Source organism: Aquarana catesbeiana, linkage group LG10, assembly GCF_042186555.1.
Source record: "Aquarana catesbeiana isolate 2022-GZ linkage group LG10, ASM4218655v1, whole genome shotgun sequence".
NCBI lineage: Eukaryota > Metazoa > Chordata > Amphibia > Anura > Ranidae > Aquarana > Aquarana catesbeiana.
This window is the reverse complement of record NC_133333.1, coordinates 42,269,561-42,297,042: the sequence shown is the minus strand read 5'-3', so window position 1 is coordinate 42,297,042 and position 27,482 is coordinate 42,269,561. Positions and strand designations below refer to the sequence as shown.

General features: G+C 42.5%; 2 protein-coding genes across 3 annotated transcripts in view; both read left to right on the top strand.

Moving 5' to 3' along the window:
- Positions 1-19,736, top strand: part of LOC141110633 (cell adhesion molecule CEACAM1-like) — a 90,509-nt gene extending 70,773 nt beyond the window's left edge. Inside the window, exons 8-9 of one of the 2 annotated variants that reach the window (XM_073602082.1) lie at positions 2,166-2,303; positions 19,435-19,736. In XM_073602082.1, the coding sequence (XP_073458183.1) occupies positions 2,166-2,302 (137 nt within the window). In that variant the 3' untranslated portion in view covers position 2,303; positions 19,435-19,736. Of the gene's footprint in view, positions 1-2,165; positions 2,304-5,377; positions 5,829-19,434 lie in introns of those variants that run through there. The other variant, XM_073602080.1, reaches the window with a different exon arrangement.
- A 447-nt stretch (positions 19,737-20,183) lies between these two features.
- LOC141109837 (cell adhesion molecule CEACAM1-like) overlaps positions 20,184-27,482 on the top strand; it is a 39,279-nt gene continuing 31,980 nt past the window's right edge. The window contains exons 1-2 of the mRNA XM_073601098.1: positions 20,184-20,235; positions 26,823-27,113. Of these exons, the coding sequence (XP_073457199.1) occupies positions 20,184-20,235; positions 26,823-27,113 (343 nt within the window). The remainder of the gene's footprint in view (positions 20,236-26,822; positions 27,114-27,482) is intronic.

Below are 27,482 nucleotides of genomic sequence, written 5' to 3'. Positions count from 1 at the left end.
CAAAACCGTGGATTTTTTTCCGAAGGATGTTGGCTCAAACTTGTCTTGCATACACTTGGTCACACAAATGTTGGCCCAAAATTCCGAACGTGGGAACGCGGTGATGTACAAGACGTATGACGAGCCGAGAAAAAGGAAGTGCAATAGCCAGTGCGGCTCGTTCTGCTTGATTCCAAGCAAGCATGAACTTTTGTGCGACAGACTTGTGTACACACCATTGGACTTTCCGACAACAAAGTATTGTTGGCGGAAAATTTGAGAACCTGCTAGCCAACATTCGTTGGCGGAAAGTCTGACAGCAAATGTTCGATGGAGCATACACACGGTCGGACTTTCCGACAACAAGCTCACATCCAACATTTCCCGTCAGAAAATCCGACTGTGTGTACGCGGCATAACTTTAAATAATAATGGTAAACAGGACAAATAGAGAGGGTGAATCTTCTTAACGGAGGGCACAGACGGCAATGAAAACTGACAGGGGTTTTAATCCGTGTCCCCTCTATCCAAAACTAAAGTTTTTCCTTTAGTTGTACTTTAAGTTACATCGTTAACTAAAATGTTTTTTCTAAAAAGAAAATGTTTTGATGAAAGGTCTTTTTTCAAACATATTTTAAAGGCTTTTTTACCTAAAATCATCATACAAGTCCGTGCAAATACAAAGATTCAATTTCAAGATGCCTAAATGTCATTATCCTCCCAGAGCCCTACAACCTCCTAATCCGCTATTGTAAACATAGATCAGTCATTATATACTGTAGGTTACTTCACTGTGATTCTTGCAGAGGAGTGAAGATAATTCTCAATGCCTTTCCTAGATATTAAATCCGCTTCACCAGAAAATGTTGTGAGGTGTGTAAATATATAACACTAGAGTAAAAAACAAGATTAATACATACATTTTTTATGTTGATTCAGTTTGACTTTTAGGCTGCATTCATACATAATCGTGGGCGGAATCACCGCAATTCTGCCCCGTGATTTCAAATGGCTTTAATACCTCTAATGGCACCCTAATCACACCGCGATTTTGCCGCCATTGTCATGCAGAAAACCGCACTGCAATTTTTTCCAAAAGGAACATGAGCTTCTTTTGGGTAGCAGTGTCGCGCATTGCGATTTGCCGTGATTGCAGCGCGATTGGGGTGCCATTAGAAGTAATGGCATCGCAAACGCATCCTGCATTTTGCAGCCATTTGAAATGGTGGGGCGGAATCGCAGTGATGTATGAATGCAGCATTAATGTTGGATCTGTTATTATAAAAAAGGTTGGGATTTTTTCGAACAATAAATGTTTTGTAAGTGGGGCACAAACTATACTATATACAGTATAAAACAACATTTGAAAAAAAAATTTCAAAAGGGCACTCCACACCAAGGTTTTCAATTGTTTTTATGCAAAAAATAGCTCTTTTATTTCCATATCAAGAAGCAGCATCATAAAAAGCATAGGAGCAACATTTCCAGGCCAAACCAGTTCTTTTTAAAAAACTTTTTTTACATAAAACATATTAGAAGCCCTCGTTGCGGGACTACTTTTGAAGCATTGTTTTTTGAGAACCATGTGGGTACTGATGCATAGAAAGTACAGGCCGGTAACTCAACAGCTTCTCCATAGAAAATATCTATTTACGCATTACAGCTATAACATCATCCAAAAATGTTGACTCGTTTCGGCCTTAGGTCTTCATCAAAAGCATAAAAAAACTCCTTTTGAAACATTGTTTTTTGAGAACCATGTGGGTACTGATGCATAGAAAGTACAGGCCAGCAACTCGACAGCTTCTCCATAGAAAATATTTATTTACGCATTACAACTATAACATCATCCAAAAATGTTGATGTGTTTCGGCCTTAGGCCTTCATCAAAAGCATAAAAAGTGGGTACTGATGGGTCGGTGACCATTGCACAAGGCGCTTTATTGGGACTGATTGGTGTGCATTCTACATATTCAGTGAAACATTTGAAACAAAGCCCATATCTCTACCTTTAAAAACTCTTGATACATGTGAAGTGTTGATTTGCTGATAAATGAAGCCCGTTATATATAAATCATGAGAATTACATTTCCAGTACATTGGTGGGGGGCATATTTTTTATTACAGAGGGTCTGTTTGTATTCATAATTCTTCATCTGTACAAATGTCTTTTTTTTTGCCCACAGGTACTAATGGTTCTAATGACTCTGGTGGTTCTAGTGGATTGAGTGGTGGAGCAATAGCCGGTATTGTGATTGGTGTTCTAGCTGGAGTGGCCCTTATCGGGGTCGGTGGATTCTTTCTTGTAAAGAAAGTGTTCTAATGTAAGTATACACTGGTCTGATGTGTTGGTAGCATACCGTATGTCTTGATGTATACTGTGTCTCCAAATGTTGAAATTAACATAAAGGAAACTGTTCGTTTACAGACAGTGAAAGGGTATTAAAGGTGGTAAATGATGGTAGAAGATAAAGGATGATAGGGGAAGGCCTTACAAGGATACAATGATAAATGAGAACAAATATAGATGTAAATAGACGGTGGATGATTATATAAGATAATATAAGATGGCAAATGATAGATGATGATGATGAGGATTATTGATGGATGTCTTACATGGTCCCAGATAACCCCCTGAACTGTACTTTGTTGGCATTATCAGAAAAATCTATACTCACCACAGGAGGTGACTTTAAAGCATAACTACAGCCAACATCTAAGTATAGTTGACATTTTGTTCATAAAATCTTGTGATTTGCCAGCCGGACAGATGACATTTTTACATCCTGGTTCAGCTTTGGAAATTTTTGACTCCAGCGAACCTGTCAGACTATGAAAGGACATCATCCCAAACCCAATGAAGCTAAAAAGCTCCACTAGAAGATAAGAGTATAAAGCAAAAAGTTAAAATCATCAGTGCTATATCAGTACTAAAAATACATAAATACATGCATAAATAAATGAATTAAATAAATAAATAAATACATAAATGGCTATGCTGAGTGGTACAGCTGTGTGAGTCACAAGACTGAACATACGTGCACATAATATGGCAGATAAAACAGTTGAGATATACAATGTGTATTGTAACTGGATATTGAGCTTTTTTTAAAATCTGAACTCTGGACACAAAAGCTTTCATGTAAATATATTCCTCAATAGCCATACTGTCACTGAAGTAGATAAACATTCAAAACATAGATAACATTCTATGAGGAAGTAAACTGCCATCTAGCTAAGGGAAGGCCTGTAAACGTGATGTACCTGGAGTTTTGCAAAAGCATTCTATACAGTCGCCCCCCCCACAAATGCTTAATTTACATAGTCTGTAGGCATGGATCATTGGGTTCGTTCATGGATAGAAAATTGGTTACAGGAGTGCGTCCAAAGGATGGTGATAAATAGTTTGTACTCAAAATAGTCTGGAGTGGTAAGTGGGGTACCCCAAGGCTATGTCCTGGGGCCAATTCAGCTTAATTTATGTTATTTATAAACTATATAGAGGATGGGATAAATAGCTTGATCACAGTTTTTGCTAATGCAAAAGCATTAGCAAATGTATGATACAAAGCTAAGCAGGTCAATAACAGCAGGTGATAGAAACTTTACAAGAAGACCTTTAAAAAAATAAATGGTGGGCAACTACATGGCAAATGAGGTGTAATGTTAAAAAATGTAATGGACTTGGGGGCTAAGAATATACACACAAGTTACTCACTGGGGGGAGAATCTCTGGGGGAATCCAGGATGGGGAAAGATCTGGGGGTCCTGGTAGAAGACAGACTGAGCAATACCATACGATGTCAAGCTGCAGCAAGTAAAGCCAGTAGAATATTAGCATGCATAAAGAATGGGATATACTCCAGAGATAAATCTATAATCCTGCCATTTTATAAAACTCCGGTTTGGCCACATCTGGAGTATTCCGTAACTTTGCCTTCTACTGTGATTTGCGGCTTCCCACAGGTATGGCACATACATGCCTACCTTGGTCCAAGCTGGACCAATGTACATTGTAACTATGTAAAAATATCCCTACCTGGAATTCATCTTTAACCACTTGCCGCCCGCCATATAGCAAATTGACATCGGCAAAGTGGTTGTGTTATCCTGACCGGACGTCATATGACATCTTTCAGGATAACAAGCCCTGGGGGTGCGTATCACGGCGATCATTGTTGCGGTGTGTCAGTCTGACACACCTCAACTCCGATCTAGGTAAAGAGTCTCTGACAGAGACTCTTTACCATGTGATCAGCCGTGTTCAATCACGGAAGGAAGAGCCGTTGATCGGCTTTTCCTCACTCGCGTCTGTCAGATGTGAGTTGAGGAGAGCCAATCGGCTGCTCCTCTGACAGGGGGGTCTGTGCTGATTGATTATCAGCGCAGCCCCTCCCGAGGATGCCCACACTGGACCACCAGTTATGCCCACCACTAGTCACCACCAGGTATGCTACCCATGGCCACCAGGGATGCCAATCAGTGCCCACAATGGATGTCAATAAGTGCCCACAATGGATGCCAATCAGTGCCAAACAATAATGCCTGCCAATCAGTGATGGCCATCAGTACCATCCATTAGTGTACATCAGTACCACCTATCAGTGCTCATCCATGCCCATCGGTGCCGCCTATCAGTGCCCATCCGTGCCACCTATCAGTGTCCATCAGTGCCGCCTTTCAGTGCCCATCAGTGCCACCTATATGTACCCATCAGTGCTGCATATCAGTGTCACCTATCAGTGCCCATCATTGCTGCCTATCAGTGCCCCATCAGTGCCACATATTAGTGCCCATCATCAGTGCCCATTAGTGCCACCTCATTGCTGCCACCTCATTGGTGCCCATCAGTGCCGCCTTATCAGTGCCCGTCAGTGCAGCCCCATCAGTGAAGGAGAAAACGTACTTATTTACAAAGTTTTGTAACAGAAACAAAAAAAAAGACCGAAAATTTTGAAAAAAAAAAAGTTTTTTTTTATTTGTTTAGCAGAAAATAAAAATCCCAGAGGTGATCAAATACCACCAAAAGAAAGCTCTATTTGTGGGAACAAAATGATAAAAATTTAGTTTGGGTACAGTGTAGCATGACCGTGCAATTGTCATTCAAAGTGCGACAGCGCTGAAAGCTGAAAATTGGTCTGGACAGGAAGGTGTATAAGTGCCCGGTATTGAAGTGGTTAATGATGCTAGAAATGAACATTGCTGAAGCAGATGAGAAAGTATTGCAGTCAGTCTTCTCCTACCCATGAATAACATATAGCCAGATCAACTGCTATTGTTCTTGTCACGCCCCTTCCTATAAGGTGATGTGACATAAGAAAAAACATAATGCAGAAATGCCATGCAAATTATATATCATAAAGTAGTGAACAAACATTTTTTTAAAAATTTTTTTCAGAGGTCAGCACCGACAACCATCGTTGGTCCAAGCTATGGCCTACACAAAAATCTGTGCGATATGTTACCAGCGCTCCTTGGAGAACGAGACACAAAAAAGTTCTCTAGTTGTCTTTCTCAAACTATAATGCTTATCATTACATTACCAGTTTTATTTAATGATAGCAATGTGCTGTACTTATAGCAACCAGTCATTTTTCATCATCCTTCTGCTAAACACCTGATTGTTAAATATAAGTCACTGCACTTTGCTTTTTTACTGCCCATATTAAATAAGTCTCTATATGTGCAATGTGAAATACCACTAATTGTGTTTATTTATGACATCTGTGACAACGAAGAATAAAACTTGTAGATAATTGTTATGTTGTTGTATTGTTGTATTGTAAAATGGGAATGGAGGGGTTGTGCATATAAACTTAAATTATACTTTATTTTCTATTTGAAGCCAAGCGCTGTGTGTTGTGTTTTCTTTTGCTCTTCTGTTCTTTTTTTCCTGTTTGAAGTGGTTCTAAATGGTCAGTCCATGTAATAGTGATACCCTAGATGTAAGCAGATCTTGGTGGGTTGAGTGGATCCATGACTTCTTATATGGCATGGATACTCCAATGGAGATATCTCCATGTCGTAGTTCTCCATAATATAAAAAACTTGTAATGACCACAATAGGTATGCAGACACAGTGACTTAAAGCGGTGCTCCACCCACTTTTTCAACTAGGTCTTAAAGGAAGGACTACCCCTCCACCCCTCGTTTTTGGCTAATGATTTTTTTTTCTTTTTCCTTCCTACCTTTAATGAAGTACATAACATACTTCCGCCCCAGCCTCACTGCGGCTCAGAGCGCTCCCTTCTGGAACCTGTGTGTGTCCCAGAAGACGACAGAGCCATTCAGAAAGCGCAACACGACTCGCGTGAATACGCAGTAGGAAACAGCGGTAAAGCCTGAAGGCTCCACTGCCAGTTTCCCTCAGTTAGAATGGCGGCGACTACACCCGATCAGATGGACGGATCGGCCTCGGGGGGCCGACATCGCGGGCTCCCTGGACAGGTAAGTGTCCTTAATAAAAGTCATCAGCTACAGTGTTTGTAGCTGCTGACTTTTAAAACGAAAAAATATTTTTTGCAGCTGGAACACCGCTTTAAGAATAGATAGCTATACATAGTAGTAAGAGTCTTTAGGAAATATTATTAACCAAAATGAAAAAACATGGTAAAGTTTACTTTAAATGATCAGTCAAGCCAAAATGCATATTTCCAACTATGTCATTACTTTCTGAGTTACCTACATGGAACAAGTAGGCAAATCCAAAGTTCTGGCACTCCTCTGCTTGCTTGTTCCAAAAGGAAGTCAAATGCCGCGTACACACGGTCGGACTTTACGGCAGACTTTGCCCGGCGGACTTTTCGACAGACTTTACGACGGACTTTCTGAATGAACGGACTTGCCTACACACAATCCACCAAAGTCCGTCGAATTCATTAGTGATGACGTGCGACCGGACTAAAACAAGGAAGTTCATAGCCAGTAGCCAATAGCTTCCCTAGCGTGGCTTTTTGTCCGTCGGGAACTAGCATACAGACGAGCGGACTTTTCGACCGGACTCGATTTCGACGGATTGATTTAAAACATGTTTCAAATCTAAGTCCGTCCAACTTTTGAGAAAACAAAGTCCGCTGGAGCCCACACACGATCGAATTGTCCGACGAAATCCCGTCTGCCGGGCAAAGTCTGCCGTAAAGTCCGCTCGTGTGTACGCGGCAAAAGTCGAAGGGTCATCATGACAGTGAGGCATCTAGCATACTCAGATGGTGGTTTAACAATATCTTTCTGCATAATTCTCCCAGAACAAGTTTCTTTTAAATGTATAAGATACATACTGTACTTTATGGTGGTGTGTAATGCATACACAAATGGTCCTCAAATTATCATCCACGAGTCAGACATACCCCATTTTTGCCCTTTACCAACGCCAGCAATTAGAAGGCCGTGCATGCCAGAAAAGCTGCCTGCAGATTTCCTAATTACAGTGACACCAATAATGGGGCACTATTCCTTCCACTGACACTAATGAGGGGCACTATTATTTCCACTGACCCCAACAATGGAGCATAATTACTCCAATTGACATTAATAATGGGGTGCTCACTCCCACTGACACCAGTAATGGAACATTTTTTTCCCCCAACTGACCAATCCTGGGGTCAGTGAAGTGAAGTGACAAGTTTGGGGGCCCCTGGCTTACATAATACATTTACTCTACAAACCATCAACAAGGCAAACATGATTGTTTTTGAGTTAATTTTACCTCTACAATAGTTAATTTTACCTTTAAGTTGGCTGAGTGGTCTATCAATTTGCAGTCACCCAGAAGATAGTGGTTTATTTTTACATGTCATTAGACACTGCCAGGCAGGACCAAACCTGTAAAATTTGTTCAGATAGCTTCCATTTCTTCTGGTGTCACTTCTAGTGATGGGCTTCACCTAGAACAACTTAACACAACACACTCAAACTGCACTTTGAAAATGGAAGTTCTTGTTGACTCAAAAAATATACAGTGGGGACGGAAAATATTCAGACCCCCTTAAATGTATCACTCTTTGTTACATAGTTACATAGTAGGTGAGGTTAAAAAAAGACACAAGTCCATCAAGTCCAACCTATGTGTGATTATGTGTCAGTATTACATTATATATCCCTGTATGTTGTGGTCATTCAGGTGCTTATCTAATAGTTTCTAATAGTAGTTGTTATATTGCAGCCATTTGCTAAAATCATTTAAGTTCATTTTTTCCTCATTAATGTACACACAGCACCCCATATTGACAGAAAAACACAGAATTGTTGACATTTTTGCAGATTTATTAAAAAAGAAAAACTGAAATATCACATGGTCCTAAGTATTCAGACCCTTTGCCGTGACACTCATATATTTAACTCAGGTGCTGTCCATTTCTTCTGATCATCCTTGAGATGGTTCAACACCTTCATTTGAGTCCAGTTGTGTTTGATTGATACTAATTGTACTTGATTAGGAAAGCCACACATCTGTCTATATATGACCTTACAGCTCACAGTGCATGTCAGAGCAAATGAGAATCATGAGGTCAAAGGAACTGCCTGAAGAGCTCAGAGACAGAATTGTGGCAAGGCATAGATCTGGCTAAGGTTACAGAAAAATTTCTGCTGCACTTAAGGTTCCTAAGAGCACAGTGGCCTCCATAATCCTTAAAAGGAAGACATTTGGGACGACCAGAACCCTTCCTAGAGCTGGCCGTCTGGCCAAACTGAGCTAAAGGGGAGAAGAGCCTTGGTGAGAGAGGTAAAGAAGAACCCAAAGATCACTGTGGCTGAGCTCCAGAGATGCAAGTCGGGAGATGGGAGAAAGTTGTAGAAAGTCAACCATCACTGCAGCCCTTCACCAGTCGGGGCTTTATGGCAGAGTGGCCCGACGGAAGCCTCTCCTCAGTGCAAGACACATGAAAGCCTGCATGGAGTTTGCTAAAAAACACCTGAAGGACTCCAAAATGGTGAGAAATAAGATTCTCTGGTCTGATAAGATAGAACTTTTTGGCCTTAATTCTAAGCGGTATGTGTGGAGAAAACCAGGCACTGCTCATCACCTGTTCGATACAGTCCCAACAGTGAAGCATGGTGATGGCAGCATCATTCTGTGGGGGTGTTTTTCAGCTGCAGGGACAGGACGACTGGTTGCAATTGAGGGAAAGATGAATGCGGCCAAGTATAGGGATATCCTGGACGAAAGCCTTCTCCAGAGTGCTCAGGACCTCAGACTGGGCCGAAGGTTTACCTTCCAACAAGACGATGACCCTAAGCACACAGCTAAAATAACGAAGGAGTGGCTTCATAACAACTCTGTGACTGTTCTTGAATGGCCCAGCCAGAGCCCTGACTTAAACCCAATTGAGCATCTCTGGAGAGACCTAAAAATGGCTGTCCACCAACGTTTACCATCCAACCTGACAGAACTGGAGAGGATCTGCAAGGAGGAATGGCAAAGGATCCCCAAATCCAGGTGTGAAAAACTTGTTGCATCTTTCCCAAAAAGACTCATGACTGTATTAGATCAAAAGGGTGCTTCTACTAAATACTGAGCAAAGGGTCTGAATACTTAGGACCATGTGATATTTCAGTTTTTCTTTTTTAATAAATCTGCAAAAATGTCAACAATTCTGTGTTTTTCTGTCAATATGGGGTGCTGTGTATACATTAATGAGGAAAAAATGAAATTAAATGATTTTCGCAAATGGCTGCAATATAACAAAGAGTGAAAAATTTAAGGGGGTCTGAATACTTTGTGTCCCCACTGTATGTGAACAATTATATCCTCATCTGTCCTTTTTGTAGATGAGGAAAGGGTAAGCACACAGCAAGCTTGCATTATAGGGACATTGTCAGCACAGTAGAGAGAACTCTGTGACTCTCTTCTTGGCTTTTCTTCCCCACAACTTTCACTTATTTCTATTGGACACTGCGAAATTCAGACTCCCTAAGCAAGAGCATAACATTTCCGTGGTTTATAAATTTGCAATTTTTCTTTTATTTAATAAAGCAGCATATAAACCCAAAAACAAAAAAGTAATATATTGCAACTTACCAATCCTTAGTGTTGTGGACGAATTAAGTTTAATTTTTTTCAGGATTTCTTCCATTTACTTTATTTTCACCTGGTGCTCCTACCAGAGACACACTTTCCCTCCTAGGGTGACAAAGCATACTCCCTGTAATGTATATAGGGAGGATCTGTATTATTACCCCAAGCAGCTCACTCCAAATTAGAATTTTTTTTCCACCTTTCATTATCTCCTCTGGTAGCACCTGTGCTGAAGAGTAGGCTTCGCTTTCACGTTTTGTCCAACACCCCTGGTAGTGGTGACAGAGAATATGAGGATTTAAGCAGATTCCTGGTTGGCCACCATCAAGGGCCATGCTGACCCAGGGAGCCTCCCTTTGTCTTCCTGAGACAGGAATGAGACGGATACCAAACACCTGTATTAAGGTGGAACGCTGCCATCTTGAGTGTTACTCCTGACCTAAAGGCCCAGTTCTTCAAAAAAAGGATTGTCCACGTGGCCAGACTTTTTAGATGCTTTACTTAAAAAATGTAGAAATGGTATAAGTAGAACAAAGCAGTTCCAACATTCTCTTCCAACTCTTTCCATAAACTTTGGTAGTTCTTAGAACAATGCAAGGGGTATCATTCAGCCATTCCAATTAAAGTTATCAATAGAATTCCCTAGCTTAGGTCCTCTTCTCCAAGAGTGTCTTGGGCCCTAACTCAAAGGGATATTTCTCTAAGTCCCTTAAGCCTCAAGTACTAGTTAAGAACCAGATACAGGAACATAGTAACACACAATCAGAGGACAGGAGCCTAGCTAAGCCACAATTTATAGTTTGCCAACAGCTGGACTGCAAGGTATTGTTTAAGAAGGCAGGGCCAGCATCGGGATACAAGGCAAGGTAAGTAACAGCTGGGCAGTGAGGTATAAGGAACATAAGGCAGAGGCAGTGTCAGGATACAGGCTGAGGTCAGGAAACAGGAGGTATGAGGGGTAAATAATATCTTGGATAGAGGGGTGGCTGTGGACGTAGTATACTTGGATTTTGCAAAAGCATTTGACACAGTTCCCCACACAGGGATAGAAAACTGGCTAAAAGATAGAATTCAGAGAGTAGTGGTTAATGACTCTTACTCTAAATGGTCTAAGGTTATCAGTGGTGTACCCCAAGGTTCAGTGCTGGGACCCTTACTTTTTAATATCTTTATAAATGATATAGGGTCTGGGATTAAAAGTACCATTTCTGCAGGCGACACTAAGCTATGCAGTGGAATAACGTCCTTACAGGATGTCTCCAATTTACAAGCCAACCTCAATGCACTGTCTAATTGGGCAACTAAGTGGCAAATGAGGTTTAATGTTGATAAATGTAAAGTTATGCACTTGGGGACTAAGAATATGCATGCATCAGACATACTAGGGAGAGTACAACTGGGGGGATCCATAGTGGAGAAGGATCTTGGGGATTTAGTAGATCATAAGCTCAATAATAGCATGCAATGCCAAGCTGAGGTTTCCAAAGCGAGCAAAGTCCTTTCTTGTATTAAGAGAGGTATGGACTCCAGAGAGAGAGAGATAACATTTTGCCCCTGTACAAATCATTAGTAAGACCTCATCTGGAATATGCAGTTCAGTTTTGGGCACCATTTCTCAAAAAGGATATCGGGGAACTGGAGAAAGTGCAGAGAAGGGCAACCAAACTGATAAGATGCATGGAGGAGCTCAGCTATGAGGAAAGATTGAAGGAACGTAATTTATTCCCTCTTGAGAAGAGGTGATTAAAGGGGGATATGATTGACATGTACAAATACATAAGTGGTCCATATAGTGAACTTGGTGTTGAGTTATTCACTTTAAGGTCATCACAGAGGACATGGGGGCACTCTTTACATCTAGAGAAAAAAGATTTCATCTCCAAAAGGTTTCTTCACAGTAAGAGCTGTGAAAATGTGGAATAGACTCCCTCCAGAGGTGGTTCTGGCCAGCTCAGTAGATTGCTTTAAAAAAAGGCCTGGATTCTTTCCTAAATGTACAGAATATAACTGGGTACTAACATGTATAGGTGAAGTTGATCCAGGGAAAATCCGATTGCCTCTCAGAGGATAAGGAAGGAATTTTTTCCACTGCTATAGCAAATTGGATCATGCTTTGCTGGGGTTTTTCACCTTCCTCTGGATCAACTGTGGGTATAGGATTGTGTATATTTTATTTTTATTTTTGGTTGAACTGGATGTCTTTTTTCAACCTGACTAACTATGTAACAGGAAGGGTGCATGATTCTAAATCAGAGGACAATAAGGAGAGCCCAAAAGGAAGGCTGAGGTCACATTGGGCAGACAAGAATCCAGAGACAGGTCAAAGGGAAGCCAGGTACAAGAAGGCATAAGTAGCAGGACAGGTCACAGGTTAATCAGGAACTAGCTGAAGACAGCTTGGCAATCTGTCCATGTCACACTCTAACTTTTATACAGGCCGTTTAGCCCCAATACCAGCTGCTTAGCATGTACTCACGCTAATGCACATCTGATAGTGACCTTGTAGGCAGGTAGAGTTTTATGCTGCCCCAGCCGCGAGGATAACAGTTAACCTGTTTCCCGCACTTTTTGCAGAGCTCTGCTTCTCTCCCTGTGCTGTAAAAAAAAGGGAGTGGGCCCACACAGGCGGTCATGGGAAGGAAAGAAACAGACAAGCCACAGCATGTAATCTCCAGCTGTTTAGAGAGGAGAGAGAGGTGGAAGGGGGGCTGAGAGTAAAGGGGACTTGAGAACACTCACGTAAATGAGAAACTGTTGGTATCGCCACCGGACTCCGTTCTGTTGGCCTGCTGAATATGCCGAGATCAGGGTGACAAGTGATGCACCACTGCCCTTAGGACCTTGCTACAGTCTGAAGGAGCTGCTGGGACTTGTAGTCTGCCCTAAAGATGCCACTCTTGGACACTACTCTATGGACTCCTTTCTGTGCAGGTATGCTGGGGCAGCCACAAGCCTGAGTTAAGGATTAGGGATGTTAGGAAAAGACTACACTTTATGTTGAGCTGTTATGTTAACTTATTCTTCATTAAAGCTTTTGAAACTTTGCCTTTGCCTGGTCTGAAGGTACTAAAGGGGTGTAATCCAAGTAACCAGCACCTGTAGGAGCAGATAAAGCAATTCAGAGGTTCCCAACCTGTACACAGGTATGGAAGAGTTAAAGTGATTGTAAGGGTATTTTTTTTTAAACAACAAACATATCATACTTACCTCCACTGTGCAGCTCGTTTTGCACAGAGTGTCCCCGAGCCTGCTCTTCTGGGGTCCCCCGGCAGCTCTCGCGGCTCCTCCCCACATCTGGTGCTTCCCCGAGGGGATTACTTTGTGGGCACGCTCCTGAGTCCAGCATACGGCATCCATAGCCGCCAAATGCAGGACTTGGCCCCACCCTTTGGCTCCAGCGTCATTGGATTTGATTGACAGCAGCAGGAGACAATGGCTGGGCTGCTATCAATCTATTCAATTAAGAGCTGGGAGCCCGTGGAGAGAGAGGCAGCGCATCAGCCAGGATTCTGGGCGGGGAAGGGGATACATTGTGGAGAGGGATGGATGATGCTGGGCGGAGAAGGGGATACATTGGGGAGAGGGATGGATGATATTGGGCGGTGATTTGGATACATTGTGGAAAGGGATGCAGATAATTCTGGGCGGGGATGGGGATACATTTATTTTTGAGGTGAGGAGGGAATCTTGGGGGAGTTCCCACACTTTTTTTCCCAGGACTTGACCCCTGCCTAATATATAAAGTCAGCAGCTACAGTATTTGTAGCTGCTGACTTTTTATTTTTTCTGAAGGAGCCTGGAGCTCCCCTTTAAAAATTTTTTTTTTAGGCACACAAAGTACAGGTGAGCATGTAAAGGACAACTGAGATAGTTCCGTAATATGAACACATACATCCAAAGAAGTACTAGATATGTTCTTAACAGGCATATCCGGGTCATTAGTACAGCTGTTGTCATAATGCTGAGGGATAATATAGGTTAGAAGAGATAAAGGCAGCACACAGCCAACACTGAGAGGTAAAGAAACAGAAACAAAGAAAAGTGAGATAGGGAGAAATAGAAAGTATTAGTAGCAGAAAATATTAGTAAAAAGGTCCAAGGGGGAAAAAAAAGGAGGAGGGGTGGTGTTGGATTTGGGGACTAAGGAAGAGGGATCAATAGTATATTTACAGATGTACACAGGAGGTTCTACAAGTTGACAGATAGAAACCGATGTTTAAAAATGTCATTTTTGCAGCGTTTACATACCACGTTTGTGTTTAGAAGCGTTTTCTTTTTCAAATAGTCAAAAATTTAAAACGCCTGCAAACGAAACGCAACTAAATGTGAGTTACTGCGTTTACATGCGTTTACAAGCTGTTACAGGCGTTTGGCGTTCCAATTGCCTCTGAACATCCGCCCTGAACGGATTTTTTTGCTTTCCAAAAAATGCTTTTAAACTCTGCCTAGAAACGACTATAAACGACCCTGTGTACATGTACTGATAAGATAACATGGAGGAGGCTTCAGAGGCAGCTGCGAAAAACGCCAAACTGCTCCTAAGGCTGCTTTCACACTGAGGCGCTTCTCAGGTGTTTTAGCACTAGAAATAGCCTCTAACTAATGCCTGAAAACCGCCTCCCCATTCATTTCAGTGTGACTTTTCACACCTGGGCGGAGCGCTTGCGGGACGTTTTAAAAAGTCCTGCAAGCGGCATCTTTGGGGCGGTTTGGGAGCGCTGTATACAACGCTCCCTAAAAGCCCTGCCCGTTGAAATGAATAGGCAGCGCTGCCGAAGCGTCTGCAAAGCGCTTTGGCAGCGCCGCAACACGGGCGCTTTGAACCCTTTCTTTGGGCGCTAGCAGGGGTTAAAAGCACCCTGCTAGCGGCCAAAAAGTGCTAAAACTAGAGGCGCTTTATTGCCAACGCCCGGCGCTTTATCGCCGACGCCCGGCGCTTTCAGTGTGAAAGTAGCCTAATGCCGCGTACACACAACCGGACTTTCCAGCAGACTAGGTCCGACGGTCTTCCCGACGGACTTTCAGCGGAGTTCCGACGGACTTACAAACGAACGGACTTGCCCACATACCAACGGACTAAGTCTGTTCGAAAGTCCGCTCCTTTTGGACGTGATGACGTAAGACGGGACTAAAAAAGGAAGTTCAATAACCAGTAGCCAATAGCTGCCCTTGCGTCATATTTGGTCAGTCGGACCAGCATACAGACGAACGGTTTTCCTGATAGGAATTGAGTCCGTCGGACAGATTTGGAACATGCTCTATTTCTAGGTCGGTCGGATATTTTAAATGAAAAACGATCAGATTAGCCCACACACGATCGGAATGTCCGACGAACTGATTCCGTTGGACCTAGTCTGCCGGAAAGTCTGGTCGTGTGTACGCGGCATAATGCCGCGTACACACGGTCGGACTTTTCAGCTACAAAAGTCCGACAGCCCGTCCGACAGACTTTCAACTGACTTTTGGCGGACTTTCAACAGACTTTCTAACGACCGGACTTGCCTACACACGATCACACAAAAGTCCGACGGATTCGTACGTGGTGACGTAAGACCGGACTAAAATAAGGAAGTTGATAGCCAGTAGCCAATAGCTGCCCTAGCGTGGGTTTTTGTCCGTCGGACTAGCATACAGACGCGCGGATTTCTGGGTCTGGCGGAGTTACGACATAAAGATTTGAAGCATGTTTCAAATCTAAAGTCCGTCAGATTTGCGACTGGAAAAGTCAGCTGAAGGTCCAGTGAAGCCCACACACGATCGGATTGTCCACCGGATTTGGTCTGTCGGCGTCCGTCGGACAAGTCCGGTCGAAAAGTCCGACCGTGTGTATGCGGCATAAGACTTCATGTACACTGCTGCTGGTAAACAGGCATTTAGGAGCAGTTGGGCGTTTTTTCCGCTGCCCTGAACTCTCCTCCATGTTATCTTATCAGTACATGTACATGTACGTTTATAGTCGTTTACAGGCAGTTGAGTTTAGAAGCATTTTTTGGAAAGCAAAAAAATGCCTTCAGCATGGATGTTCAGAGTCATTTGAAACGCCATATGCCTGTAACAGCTTGTAAACGCGTGTAAACGCGGTAACTCGCGTTTAAGCCATGTTTCTTTTACAGACTTTTTTTAGTTTTTGACCATTAAAAAAAAAAAAAAACACTTCTAAACCCAAACGTGGCTAAATGCAGCATGTAAATGCGGCAAAACTGATGTTTTTAAATGCCGGCTACTGTCTGTCAAGTTCAGTCGTTCAGGAGAGGTTGTAAAACATCCCGCGTACATTAAGCCTTAACGTCCGTTTACCAGCAACCGTGTACATGAAGCCTAAAGGGGAAAAAGAGAAGTTCGTTGTTACAGTTTACGTACACTTTAATTTCAAAAGCACTGAATGATTTTTATAATACTCTCTAAAGATAAGCAGCAGTTATAAGAGTTATTGCTGACAGTATGACAGTATGACATTTCTGCTACATGTTTTATGAGTGTTGAAATATTATTTTATAATTCTGACGTCATTTTTTCTCTGCCCTGCCTATCTTTATCTGTTACTAGATAGCTGTTATTATTGCATCTCTTTTTTAGACAAAGAAAGCCTGTGCTGACAGGCTGTTATCCCTGATATCATTCTGAAAATTCTACTTCCCCTGGCTGTTTTATTTATCAAGGCCTTCTATACTTTGAATCAATAACCAAAACAAGCATGCAGCCAGTGTTCCATAGATCCCAACTGTCCCTGATTTCGAGAGACTGTCCCTGATCTGGTCCCTCTTTTCTCCTCCTTTGTCCCTCATTTTGGTCTGATCTATATAGTTGTATACAAAATGCACTTTTTATCTATCAAAAAGTGTTTTCCAGCACTAAACCTGTCATCTGATTTCTAAATTGCTGCATTTGTAAATTCTAAAAGCCAATATAAAGGAATAGTAGTGGTAAAAAAAAGCACTTGTGGGTTGAACCAATCTTTTATTTTTTGTACAATTCTCCTTTAAGGGGGTGTGACAAGGGGTGTGTCCTATGCCTGCATACTTTTGTTGATAGGTGTCCCTCATTCCCATCTCAAATAGTTGGGAGGTATGGGGTTCTAGAGCGAAGCTAGATCTTTCTGTGTCAATGAACTGAAAAGTGTTTAAAAAGGAGTTCCCACTAAAAAAAAAATACATTAAAAGTGAGCAGCTACAAATACTGCAGCTGCTGACTTTTAATAATCGGACACTTACCTGTCCCAGGGTCCAGCGATGCGGGGGATCCGAGGCCCCGCTTGTCTCCCCCTCTGTTCGCCGCTCGCCGTGATTGGCCGCGCAATCATATGGGACCTGTCACGTGTCCCATATGATTGACAAGAGGGAGGGGGAAGAGCTGAGCCCTTCCTGCGCCGAGGGGAAGTGATGTCACCAGCCCAGGCACTGAAGGAGGCAGACTACGAGGGACCCCCTAGCAACAGGCATTTAGAGGTGAGTAAAAAAAAAATTTTACTAAATTTTTTTTTTTTTTAGGCACATTTATGCATTTTTTTTTTTTGGGGTGGAACACCACTTTAAGCTTTTCCATCAGTATGGAAGCTAGGCATACATAGGTTGCAAAGAAGAAAAGACCAACGGGACGGCTTCCCAATCACCAACATAGCCCAGGAGGTGGGAGCTGGCGGTGACAGTTTGTTCAGTGAGCTGGGAACACGCAGTGAGTGCGCTCTCGGCAGAGCCCTGGACTTGCATGGACACATACTGTATGTGCAGCGGCTGGGCATTATGACCCACCTGCTCTGGCATTACTCTGATTGGAAGAGCTTAACCCCTGATACTTGTTGCTTACAAGTTAAAATCCGTATTTTTTGCTAGAAAATGACTTAGAACCCCCAAACATTATATATCTATTTTTTAGCAGAGACCGTAGAGAATAAAATGGCGATCGTTGCAATTGTTTATGTCACACTGTATTTGCGCAGCGATCTTTCAACTGCAATTATTTGGAAGAAATAAAAAAACAAAACAATAAAGTAAGCCCAATTTTTTTTGTATAATGTGAAAAATGATGTTACGCCGTGTAAATAGATACCTAACATGTCATGCTTTAAAATTGCTCACACTCTTGGAATGGCGACAAACTACGGTACTTAAAAATTTCCATAGGCAACATTTAAAAAAAATGTAACGGTTATGTTTAGAGTTGCAGAAGAGGTCTTGTGCTATAATTATTGTTTTCGCTCTAACGATCACAGCGATACCTCAAATGCATACATAAGCCATTTTCTTTGCAGCGCAAGCACGCGGGGATGGGGCCGCTTTAAAAAACTTTTTTTTTTTTTGTATTTATTTGATTTTTGTTTCTTTTTGGTTTTATACTGTCCTTTTTAAAAAAAAATTCTGATCACTTCTATTCAGGGGCGGACTGACAACTCATGGGGCCCCCGGGCAATAGGAGATTATGGGGCCCCCGGGCAATAGGAGAAGATTATGGGGCCCCCGGGCAATAGGAGATTATAGGGCCCCCAGGCAATAGGAGATTATGGGGAACCCAGGCAATAGATTATGGGGCCACACAGTATACACACACACACATACAGTATACACACACAGACACGCAATATACACACAGAATACACATACACACACTGAAAAGGTACTGGAGAGGCGGGGCAGTTATATTCTTGGGATTTTTTTTTAAAACACAGATTTTTACATACTGTCCCTGGTTTTATTGAGTCTGGCAACCCTGATGGGGCCCCTTAGTGGCATGGGGCCCTCGGGCAGTGCCCGAGTGCCCGAATGGTCAGTCCGCCCCTGCTTTTATTGCTGTCACAAGGCATGTGCCTAGTCACAGTAATAGGCAGGGACATGTACTCTTTATGAAGGGATCTGGGGGTCTAAAAGATCCCAAACCACTCCTCAGCACTCCAAAGTATTCAAAACACCAAAATCGGCATTGTTGAATTCTTTGGATTTTTTAAAATCGGCGCCGTTGGCTGCCGAGTAAACCAGAAGTGACGTTGTGATATCGCTTCTGAGTTACTACATCGGAGACCCGATCAAAGCCGATTCCGGCTTTGTTCGGGTCTCCGGCCAGCTGACGGACTTGTCGGCTGGTTGCTCAGATCTCCTGGTGACACGGGAGACCCGGGCGGAGCGGGGGAAAGTGGCAGGAGGTCCCCTCCCACTGCTCATGATAATGACCGAGCTTAGACGCATCGGTTGTTATCACATGAAAGTTGACAGCCCGCTCTAAAAAACGCTACTGGGGTGATGCCTCTAGCTTCAGGCATCACCCCAATACAACCACTTCCTCAAAATGACGTACATGTTATCCAAATGCAAAAAACCTGCTGAAGCCAGTGAGTGTGTAACTTCCTGGGCTCTCTGCCTTTGAAAATGTCAGGGCTGGGCTCAGCCCTTCCTTCTCTGAGTCAGCCGCTGTCAGCTGTCGGCTAATTGCCAGATCTTATATCTCCACAGTGACTCACCTGTTGATGATATCCTGCTCATCAGTCCTGCCTACTTAAGCCGTCCAGCCCAGATGATCTCTGCCTTCGCCTTGGTCAACATCACAGAGACTATCTCCTGCGTTCCTGTTAAAGACTTGCTTGATTGAAATTCCTTCTGGCTCCAGATCCTGCTTGCTGTTCCACTATGCTGATCTCTGGCTTCCTGACTTTCTGGCTTATCTGACTATCTGTTCGGGTTACCGAATTTTGGCTATGTTTTGACTACGTTTGTTCTATTTACTTTTATTATTAAACAAGAGTGATTTAACTGTACTTCTGTCTTGGCCTGATTCATGGTTTCTGACAGAAAAAATGTATCAGTTACCATTGTACTCAGCTAACTTTGTGTAACACATACTAATTATGTTTTGAAGATAAGAAGAGCAGCAGGAGATGTCCTGTAGTCCTAACGTACTTCCAAGGGTGGCGACACTGCTTCTCCATAGACACAGTACAGTGAGTGAGTGTTGTCACCCTAGGACAGACTGGTTATTTTGCCAAAAATATCTTATTTCCTCAAAAATGTGGAAACATCAGCAAGGAACAAGTTTTTATATCACTCATGTAGGTGAAGTATACATCCTACATAAAAACAAGTTTTTCAGAAATAAAAATGAACTCTATTGAGCAGGTTAATAAGTAAACAACAGAGATAACACATCTATAATAAGTCAAAGTCCCAGGGAATCAGCACATATAGAAGATCAGAGAAAACTTGACATGGAACTCAACCCAGTCTTCTGCATCTGCGTCCTTTTATCTGTTATATTAGGTGAGTAAATAAATAAATACATCCAAAAATCGAATTTGAAGTCAGGTGTCAGCCATGGCTTTCCCCATAGACACAATGAAGGAGCAAGTGTAGCCATCTAATGATAGGAAGTTTATTATTTGTAGTATTACCAGGTAACAAGTGAAACAGCCTTTTTTTAAAAGATTGTACAAACGACACACTTTAGCATGATTTAAGTACTCTTGCCACTGGACTAATTTGGGCTGGTTAAACGAAACTTATCGCACAGTGACCCCATTTAGGGTTAATTGTCACATAATATTTCAAAACATGAACATTCCTTTACTTTATTATACCCCCTTCCCTCTCTGAAGAAGAGCCACACAGCACACAATGCATTTCCATGGTTCATAGTCACTGTGTTGTCCCTGGGCTTTCCAACTCTTTTCCCTCCCTTTAGTGTCAGAATTGCTATTTCACTAGTGTAGAGATTAGGATCATTTCTGCTATTTTGCTTTGTATTCAGCACTTTATGGGAGGTACACCAAGATTAACTGTTTATGAGCTATTTACCAACTATGAACTATTTACTACTATGCTTTTTACAGTGCATACGTACATACACTCACTGGCCACTTTATTAGATAAACCTATTCAATCGCTTGGTAACATAAATTGCTAATCGGCCAATCACATGGCAGCAACTCAATGCATTTAGGTATCTAGACATGGTGAAGATGATTTGCTGAAGTTCATACTGAGCATCAGAATGGGGGGGAAAGGGGATTTAAGTGACTTTGAACGTGGCATGATTGTTGGTGCCAGACGGGCTGGTCTGAGTATTTAAAAAACTGCTGATGTACTGGGATTGTCACGCACAACCATCTCTAGGGTTTACAGAGCATGGTCCAAAAAAGAGAAAATATCCAGCTAGAGGCAGTTGTGTGGACAAAAATGCCTTGTTGATGTCAGAGATCAGAGGAGAATGGGCAGACTGGTTTGAGATGATAGAAAGGCAACAGTAACTCAAATAACCACCCGTTACAACCAAGGTATGCAGAATACCATCTCTGAACACACTACAATTCGCTGAGGCTCACTAAAATGTGACAATAGAAGATTGAAAAAACGTTGCCTGGTATTATGAGTCTCAATTTCAGCTGCAACATTCAGATTTTAGGGTCAGGATTTGGGTTATACAACATAAAAGCATGGATCCACCCTGCCTTATATCAACGGTTCAGGCTGGTGGTGGTGGTGTAATGGTGTGGGGGATTTTTTCTTGGCACACTTTGGGCCCCTTGGTACTAATTGAGCATCATTTAAATTCCACGGCCTACCTGAGTATTGTTACTGACCATGTCCATCCCTGTCTGACTACAATGTACCCATCTTCTGATGGCGCCTTCCAGCAGGATAATGAGCCATGTCACAAAGATCAAATCATCTCACCACTGGTTTCTTGAACATGACAATGAGCTCACTGTACTCCAATGGCCTTCACAGTCACCAGATCTCAATCCAATAGAGCATCTTTGGGATGTGGTGGAATCATGGATGTACAGCCGACAAATCTGCAGCAACTGTGTGATGCTATCGCGTCACTATGGACCAAAATCTCTAAGGAACATTTCCAACACCTTGTTAAATCTATACCACGAAGAATTAAGGCAGTTCTAAAGGCAAAAGGTCCAACCCTGGACCTGCAAATGGTACCTAATAAAGTGGCCAGTGAGTGTATATAGTATATATATATTTTTCATATATATCACATGGAAGCACAGCTCCATTGAATATATTGGGAGAGCTGATCACCCAGTGTAAATAGTAAACAGGGCTGGTTTGTATTTTCACAGATTGGTGCAGGACACAGCTAGAGAGTAGAGACAAGAAAGGCTCCCACCCCTTCTGCACCCTACCCACCACAGCACCAAAGTTCAGTTGCCTCTGCGGCCTCTGGTTTGGCCCAGCCCTGACTACAGGCATGGCTCCCAACTGTCCCTGATTTTCGAGGGACTGTCCCTGATTTGGAGCAATGTCCATCTGTCCCTCTTCCCCCTAATTTGTCCCTCATTTTGGTCTGATCTATATAGTTGTATATAAATTTCACTTTTTATCTTTCAAAAAGTATTTCCCAGTGCTAAATTTTTCATCCAAATTCTAAATTGCTGCATTTGTAAATTTTTAAAGCCAATATAAAGGAATAGTAGTGGTAAAAAAAGCTTTTGTGGATTTGATAAACCTTTTTTTGGGTTAATTTTCCTTTAAGGGGGTGTAACAGGGGGCGTGCCCTATGCCTACATACGTTTGCTAGTAGGTGTCCCTCATTCCCATCTCAAAATGTTGGGAGGTATGCTACAGGCAATGGTCATTGACTGTAGGTATGCTACTGGAGGTGTCAGAAACCGCAAACATAGTACAAAGAGTTGATGGGGCCCTGGGACATGCTTCAGAAGACACTCATAGACTAGGAATCCCATAAGACTGCTAAAGACCACTTAACACGGAAACTCAGCCATTATATAGAGAGGTAAAGATACAACTTCAGCCTGAACTCCTACTAGCTATGCTCCTCTGACATATTTTGCCCAGCTTACAGGGCTTAAAGAATATGTAAACCCAAGATTTCATATTTCTAATATGTGCCTGATGTACCATGTACTTGTATGAAAAAGTATCCTGATCTCTTTGTATTGATTCCTTTGTGTGAAATCCCTGGTGTTCCTGCCAGTCCCTCTTTTTTCCTATTAAAAACTGACCACACTAAGCAGGAGAACACAAGGTGGTCAGTTCTCTAGCTGTTTCACTGGGAAGATCAGTGCACGGCTGTTCTCCTCCCCTAGCTTTTATGCAGCTGAGAAAAGAGGGAATGTGATCACTTAAAAAAAAAAAAAGTGGGGGGAAGGTATATATAATGTGTTTTTTTTTATATCAAAACACAAATGTTTTGCCTTTCATATCTATTTAAAACTAAAGGGGTTTAACAAAGTGAGAGTTTGCAATCCCTTTAATCATAAAGATCCCAGGAGGCGTTCAGGCTGAAGCCTTCTCTTTACCTCCCTATATAGCGGCTGGGTTCCGGTGTGCAGGGTTTCCACCTTCTGTCTTCTGATTTGGTTCAACTGACCTGGATGAGCTTGTATGAATGTCGGCATTCGATTTGTTCTTTGGACTGCAAGAGGAAGTGTTGCAGCGCTTTGAGCTGCGCTCCAGGTTTTTGCTAAAGATCACTACTATTATCGCTTCCAGATCTGAGCTCCCTTTATCCCCCTATAAAAACTTGCACCAAATGGGAAATTTCTCCAAACAAAATATTAATAATATATACAAAATCGGAGGATAAAAAAAAAAATACATAAATAGGGATGGACAGCACAAGAAATAGAAAGAAATAAGCTAAACTATTTCCAGTAGCTACTAGAAGCCAGTTTAAAGAACATTTCTCACTGATTAGAGTAAGCACATTATTACAGAAAACAAATGACTAGGGTAGATCAGAGGAGGTCACCACCCCAAAACCTCCAGCCCACCTCCAAAACTCCACTTCAACCGAAATGATATGTTTAACCACTTCAGCCCCGGGAAGGATTTACCCCCTTCCTGACCAGAGCACTTTTTGCGATTCAGCACTGCATCGCTTTAACTGACAATTGAGCGGGCGTGCAACGTTGCACCCAAACAAAATTGAAGTCCTTTTTTCCCCCACAAATAGAGCTTTCTTTTGGTGGTATTTGATCACCTCTGCGGTTTTTATCTTTTGCGCTATAAACAAAAAAACTGTGACAATTTTGAAAAAAAAGCAATATTTTTTACTTTTTGCTATAATAAATATCCCCAAAAAATATATATATAAAAAAAATTTCTTTCTCAGTTTAGGCCGATATGTATTCTTCTACATATTTTTGGTAAAAAAAAAAAAAAAAAATCGAAATAAGCGTATATTGATTGGTTTACGCAAAAGTTATAGCGTCTACAAAATAGGGGATAGATTTATGGCATTTTTATTATTATTATTTTTTTATTAGTAATGGAGACAATCTGGGATTTTTATCGTGACTGCGACTCTATGGCGGACACATCAGACACTTTTGATACTATTTTGGGACCATTGTCATTTTTACAGTAATCAGTGCTATGAAAATGCACTGATTACTGTATAAATGACAGGGGTTAAACACTAGGGGGCGATCAAGGGGTTAAGTGTGTCCTAGGGAGTGATTCTAACTGTGGGGGGGATGGGCTACCACTGACATGACAGCGATCACTGCTCCCGATGACAGGGAGCAGTTGATCCCTGTCATGTCACTAGGCAGAACAAGGAAATGCATTAAGGTGAAAAAACATGTAGGTCAGGGATATGCAATTAGCGGACCTCCAGATGTTGCAGAACTACAGGTCCCATGATGCATAGCAAGACTCTGACAGCCACAAGCATGGCACCCAGAGGCAAAGGCATGATGGGACTTGTAGTTTGGCAACAGCTGGAGGTTCGCTAATTGCATATCCCTGATGTAGGTTTAAAACCCCTTTAAGTGTGCTCCTAGGGAATGCTTTCTAACTGGGGGGGGGGGGGGATGCACTAGAGGAATAGAGAGATCTGTGTTCCTGATTAGCAGGAACATAAGATCTCTGTCTTCGTGTCTGACAGAACAACGGTCTGCCTTGTTTACGTAGGCAGACGGCCGTTCTGCGTCTCCTATGAACGATCGCGGCTGCCAGGACAGCTGATTGGCTCACACTGTGTCCAATCACAGCGTGAGTGCAGCACCAGCGGCACACGTGTGCGCCCCAGAGCCGACAACAGGACAGTACAGGTATGTGAATTTGCACTTAAGGGCTGCCCTGCCGCAGTAAATGTACATGGGCGGTCCTTAAGTGGTTAAAAATTATTATTTAAATTGAGTTGGTTTAAATCAAGCCTTTTTACTAGTGATTTAAATTTAAATCGTGATTTTAATCAACTTGATTTAAATCAAATCCACCCTCGTCTGTGGCACAGTTTTGCTAAATATATATGCTCCCAGCCACAAGACCCCACTTTGGGGACATTACCAGTTACCCTCAGACTCCTTACAGGTCTAGTAGAAAGCAAAGCCAAGCCGCTCCTGGTGAGAGCGATCCCAGGCTTCAACCTCACAGTGCAGGTCAAATCTGCAATCTGGATAGGAGCCACTGGAACAGCAAAAGGTTTGACCGCACTCACAGGTTTGAAGCAAAAGTGACTTTATTGAGGATAAAAATCATCAGACAACATCATAGACATCATGACATCAATGCAGACCTGGCAGAGAATAACGTGTTTAGATTATGACTAAGCAAATTCCAATTCATGAAACTCGTTAATCTCTGCCAGGTCTGCATTGATGTCATGATGTCTACGATGTTGTCTGAGGATTTTTATCCTCAATAAAGTCTTCACTTTTGCTTCAAACCTGTGAGTGCGGTCAAACCTTTTCCTGTTCCAGTGGCTCCTTACAGGTCTACCAACACCTGGTTACTATTATTGGACCACACCCAACCAGAGGACACTATACCAACAGATGAGTCCCCACTTTTATCCTACAACAACAGATTTCAACCCATTCAATACCCCCAACCACAAACCTTGTCGCCTTAAGGCTTATCCAAATCCCCGCCTATCCAGCCATAACCAGGGATGGAGGAAGGGCCTTTCATTGGATGGCTTCCAGACTCCGACTGTTACAGCCCAAACCCTTACTGCCGGCTAACCTCCTGCACTCCTCCCCATCACTCTGTATCCTCAGCCAATCCCGTGAGTATCCCTCCTTTCATCTCACTTGAAGAACATTAACCCTATGCTGCCTGGTTCCCCTTCCACCCTGTCATGCAGGACCTACTCTTATTTATTCATCATCATAGCTCTGGACCTTCCTGACTAATAGTACCAAAGGGCTGGGTGTTGGGTTTCAAGGTTCTATACTCTTAAGTATCGAAGGAAGAGAGCTAGCATTTAGGTCACTGATACTGAACAAGTATTCAGTACAACTTCTGGCCTGCTTTACAGCCAAGCAACTAGCATTTTCAAAAGAAGAGATTATTAATAAATGATATCCCATGTATTTCTTTCATATCAGGACAGGATTCCTTTAAGACCTTTCTCCTGAAGTAGACTTTCCATAAAAATGTAAGGTCCCCATTACATACAACTCAGGGAGGCCATACACCATTCGAATCTTGGCCGGTTCAGCAGGAACTTCCCAAGATTTGAACCATGTATGGGCAGGCTGAATGTACCAATCAATCGAAAGGCAGAAGCTGAACTTTATTATTTATGAATTATGACAGGGAGATCTACAGTAACTGTTGGAGACATATAAGAACCCAGGGACTGACTTAGCTTGCTATGCTGTAGTTTTATTATAATATCACTTATAGGTGTGTTGACCCTTTCATTCACATTACTCTTTGGTCACTTTGGCCCTTATGTGGATCATTAGAAAGGGCAGATCCAGCTGGCGCCTCTGTTCTGCAATTGTTCAACACCCAGTCTCTAAAAATAAAGGTAAAACCTTCTTGCAGATTTTGCTATTCCACTGGTGACTATTCAAGGACTTGCTTTAAACATTACATTATTAACCTACTGAAATCTGCTTTTTGATTTGTAGCTCCGGCCTCTGCAACAGAACTGACCAGTAATGCAAATGGATGGGTCTGGGAAGGTGAAGCGGTGTCTCTGTACTGTTCAACCCAACTTATCGCTGCCTCATTTTTCTGGCACGTGGATGGAGATTTATTACCCGGAGGTGATGAATACCAAATTTTCGAAGACCCCCTGGGACCAAATAGTACTCTGATCATCAGCCCTTTCTTCAGAAATCACACGGGATCCTATACCTGTTTTGCCTATAATTCAACGTTGAACGAGGCCAGTAATGCCCTGAACTTGAGCGTGGCCAGTAAGTGATATCATGTTTATACTTCAAGTGGAGTGGAACTACACTGCATCTGAGCACCGCAAACCAGAAATGCTGTTGTTTCATTTTTAAAATTCAAAGCAAACTCACTAGGGTTAGGCGAACGGTTTTGCCCGAGCATAAGTTCGTTGTTCGGGCGCTCAGTGAATAGCCGAACAAACCGGTTGTTCGACCATTTGTTCACCCCTCGAACCGACTACAATGCATTGCGGCGCTGAACAGTGCATTGCAAGCCCTGATTGGCTGAAGCAGTGAAAGCTTCAGCCAATCAGGGCACAGAGCACTGTCAGAGTCATGATTGGACACTGTCATCATGACTTTATCCAATCATGGCTCATTCCCGCCCCACAG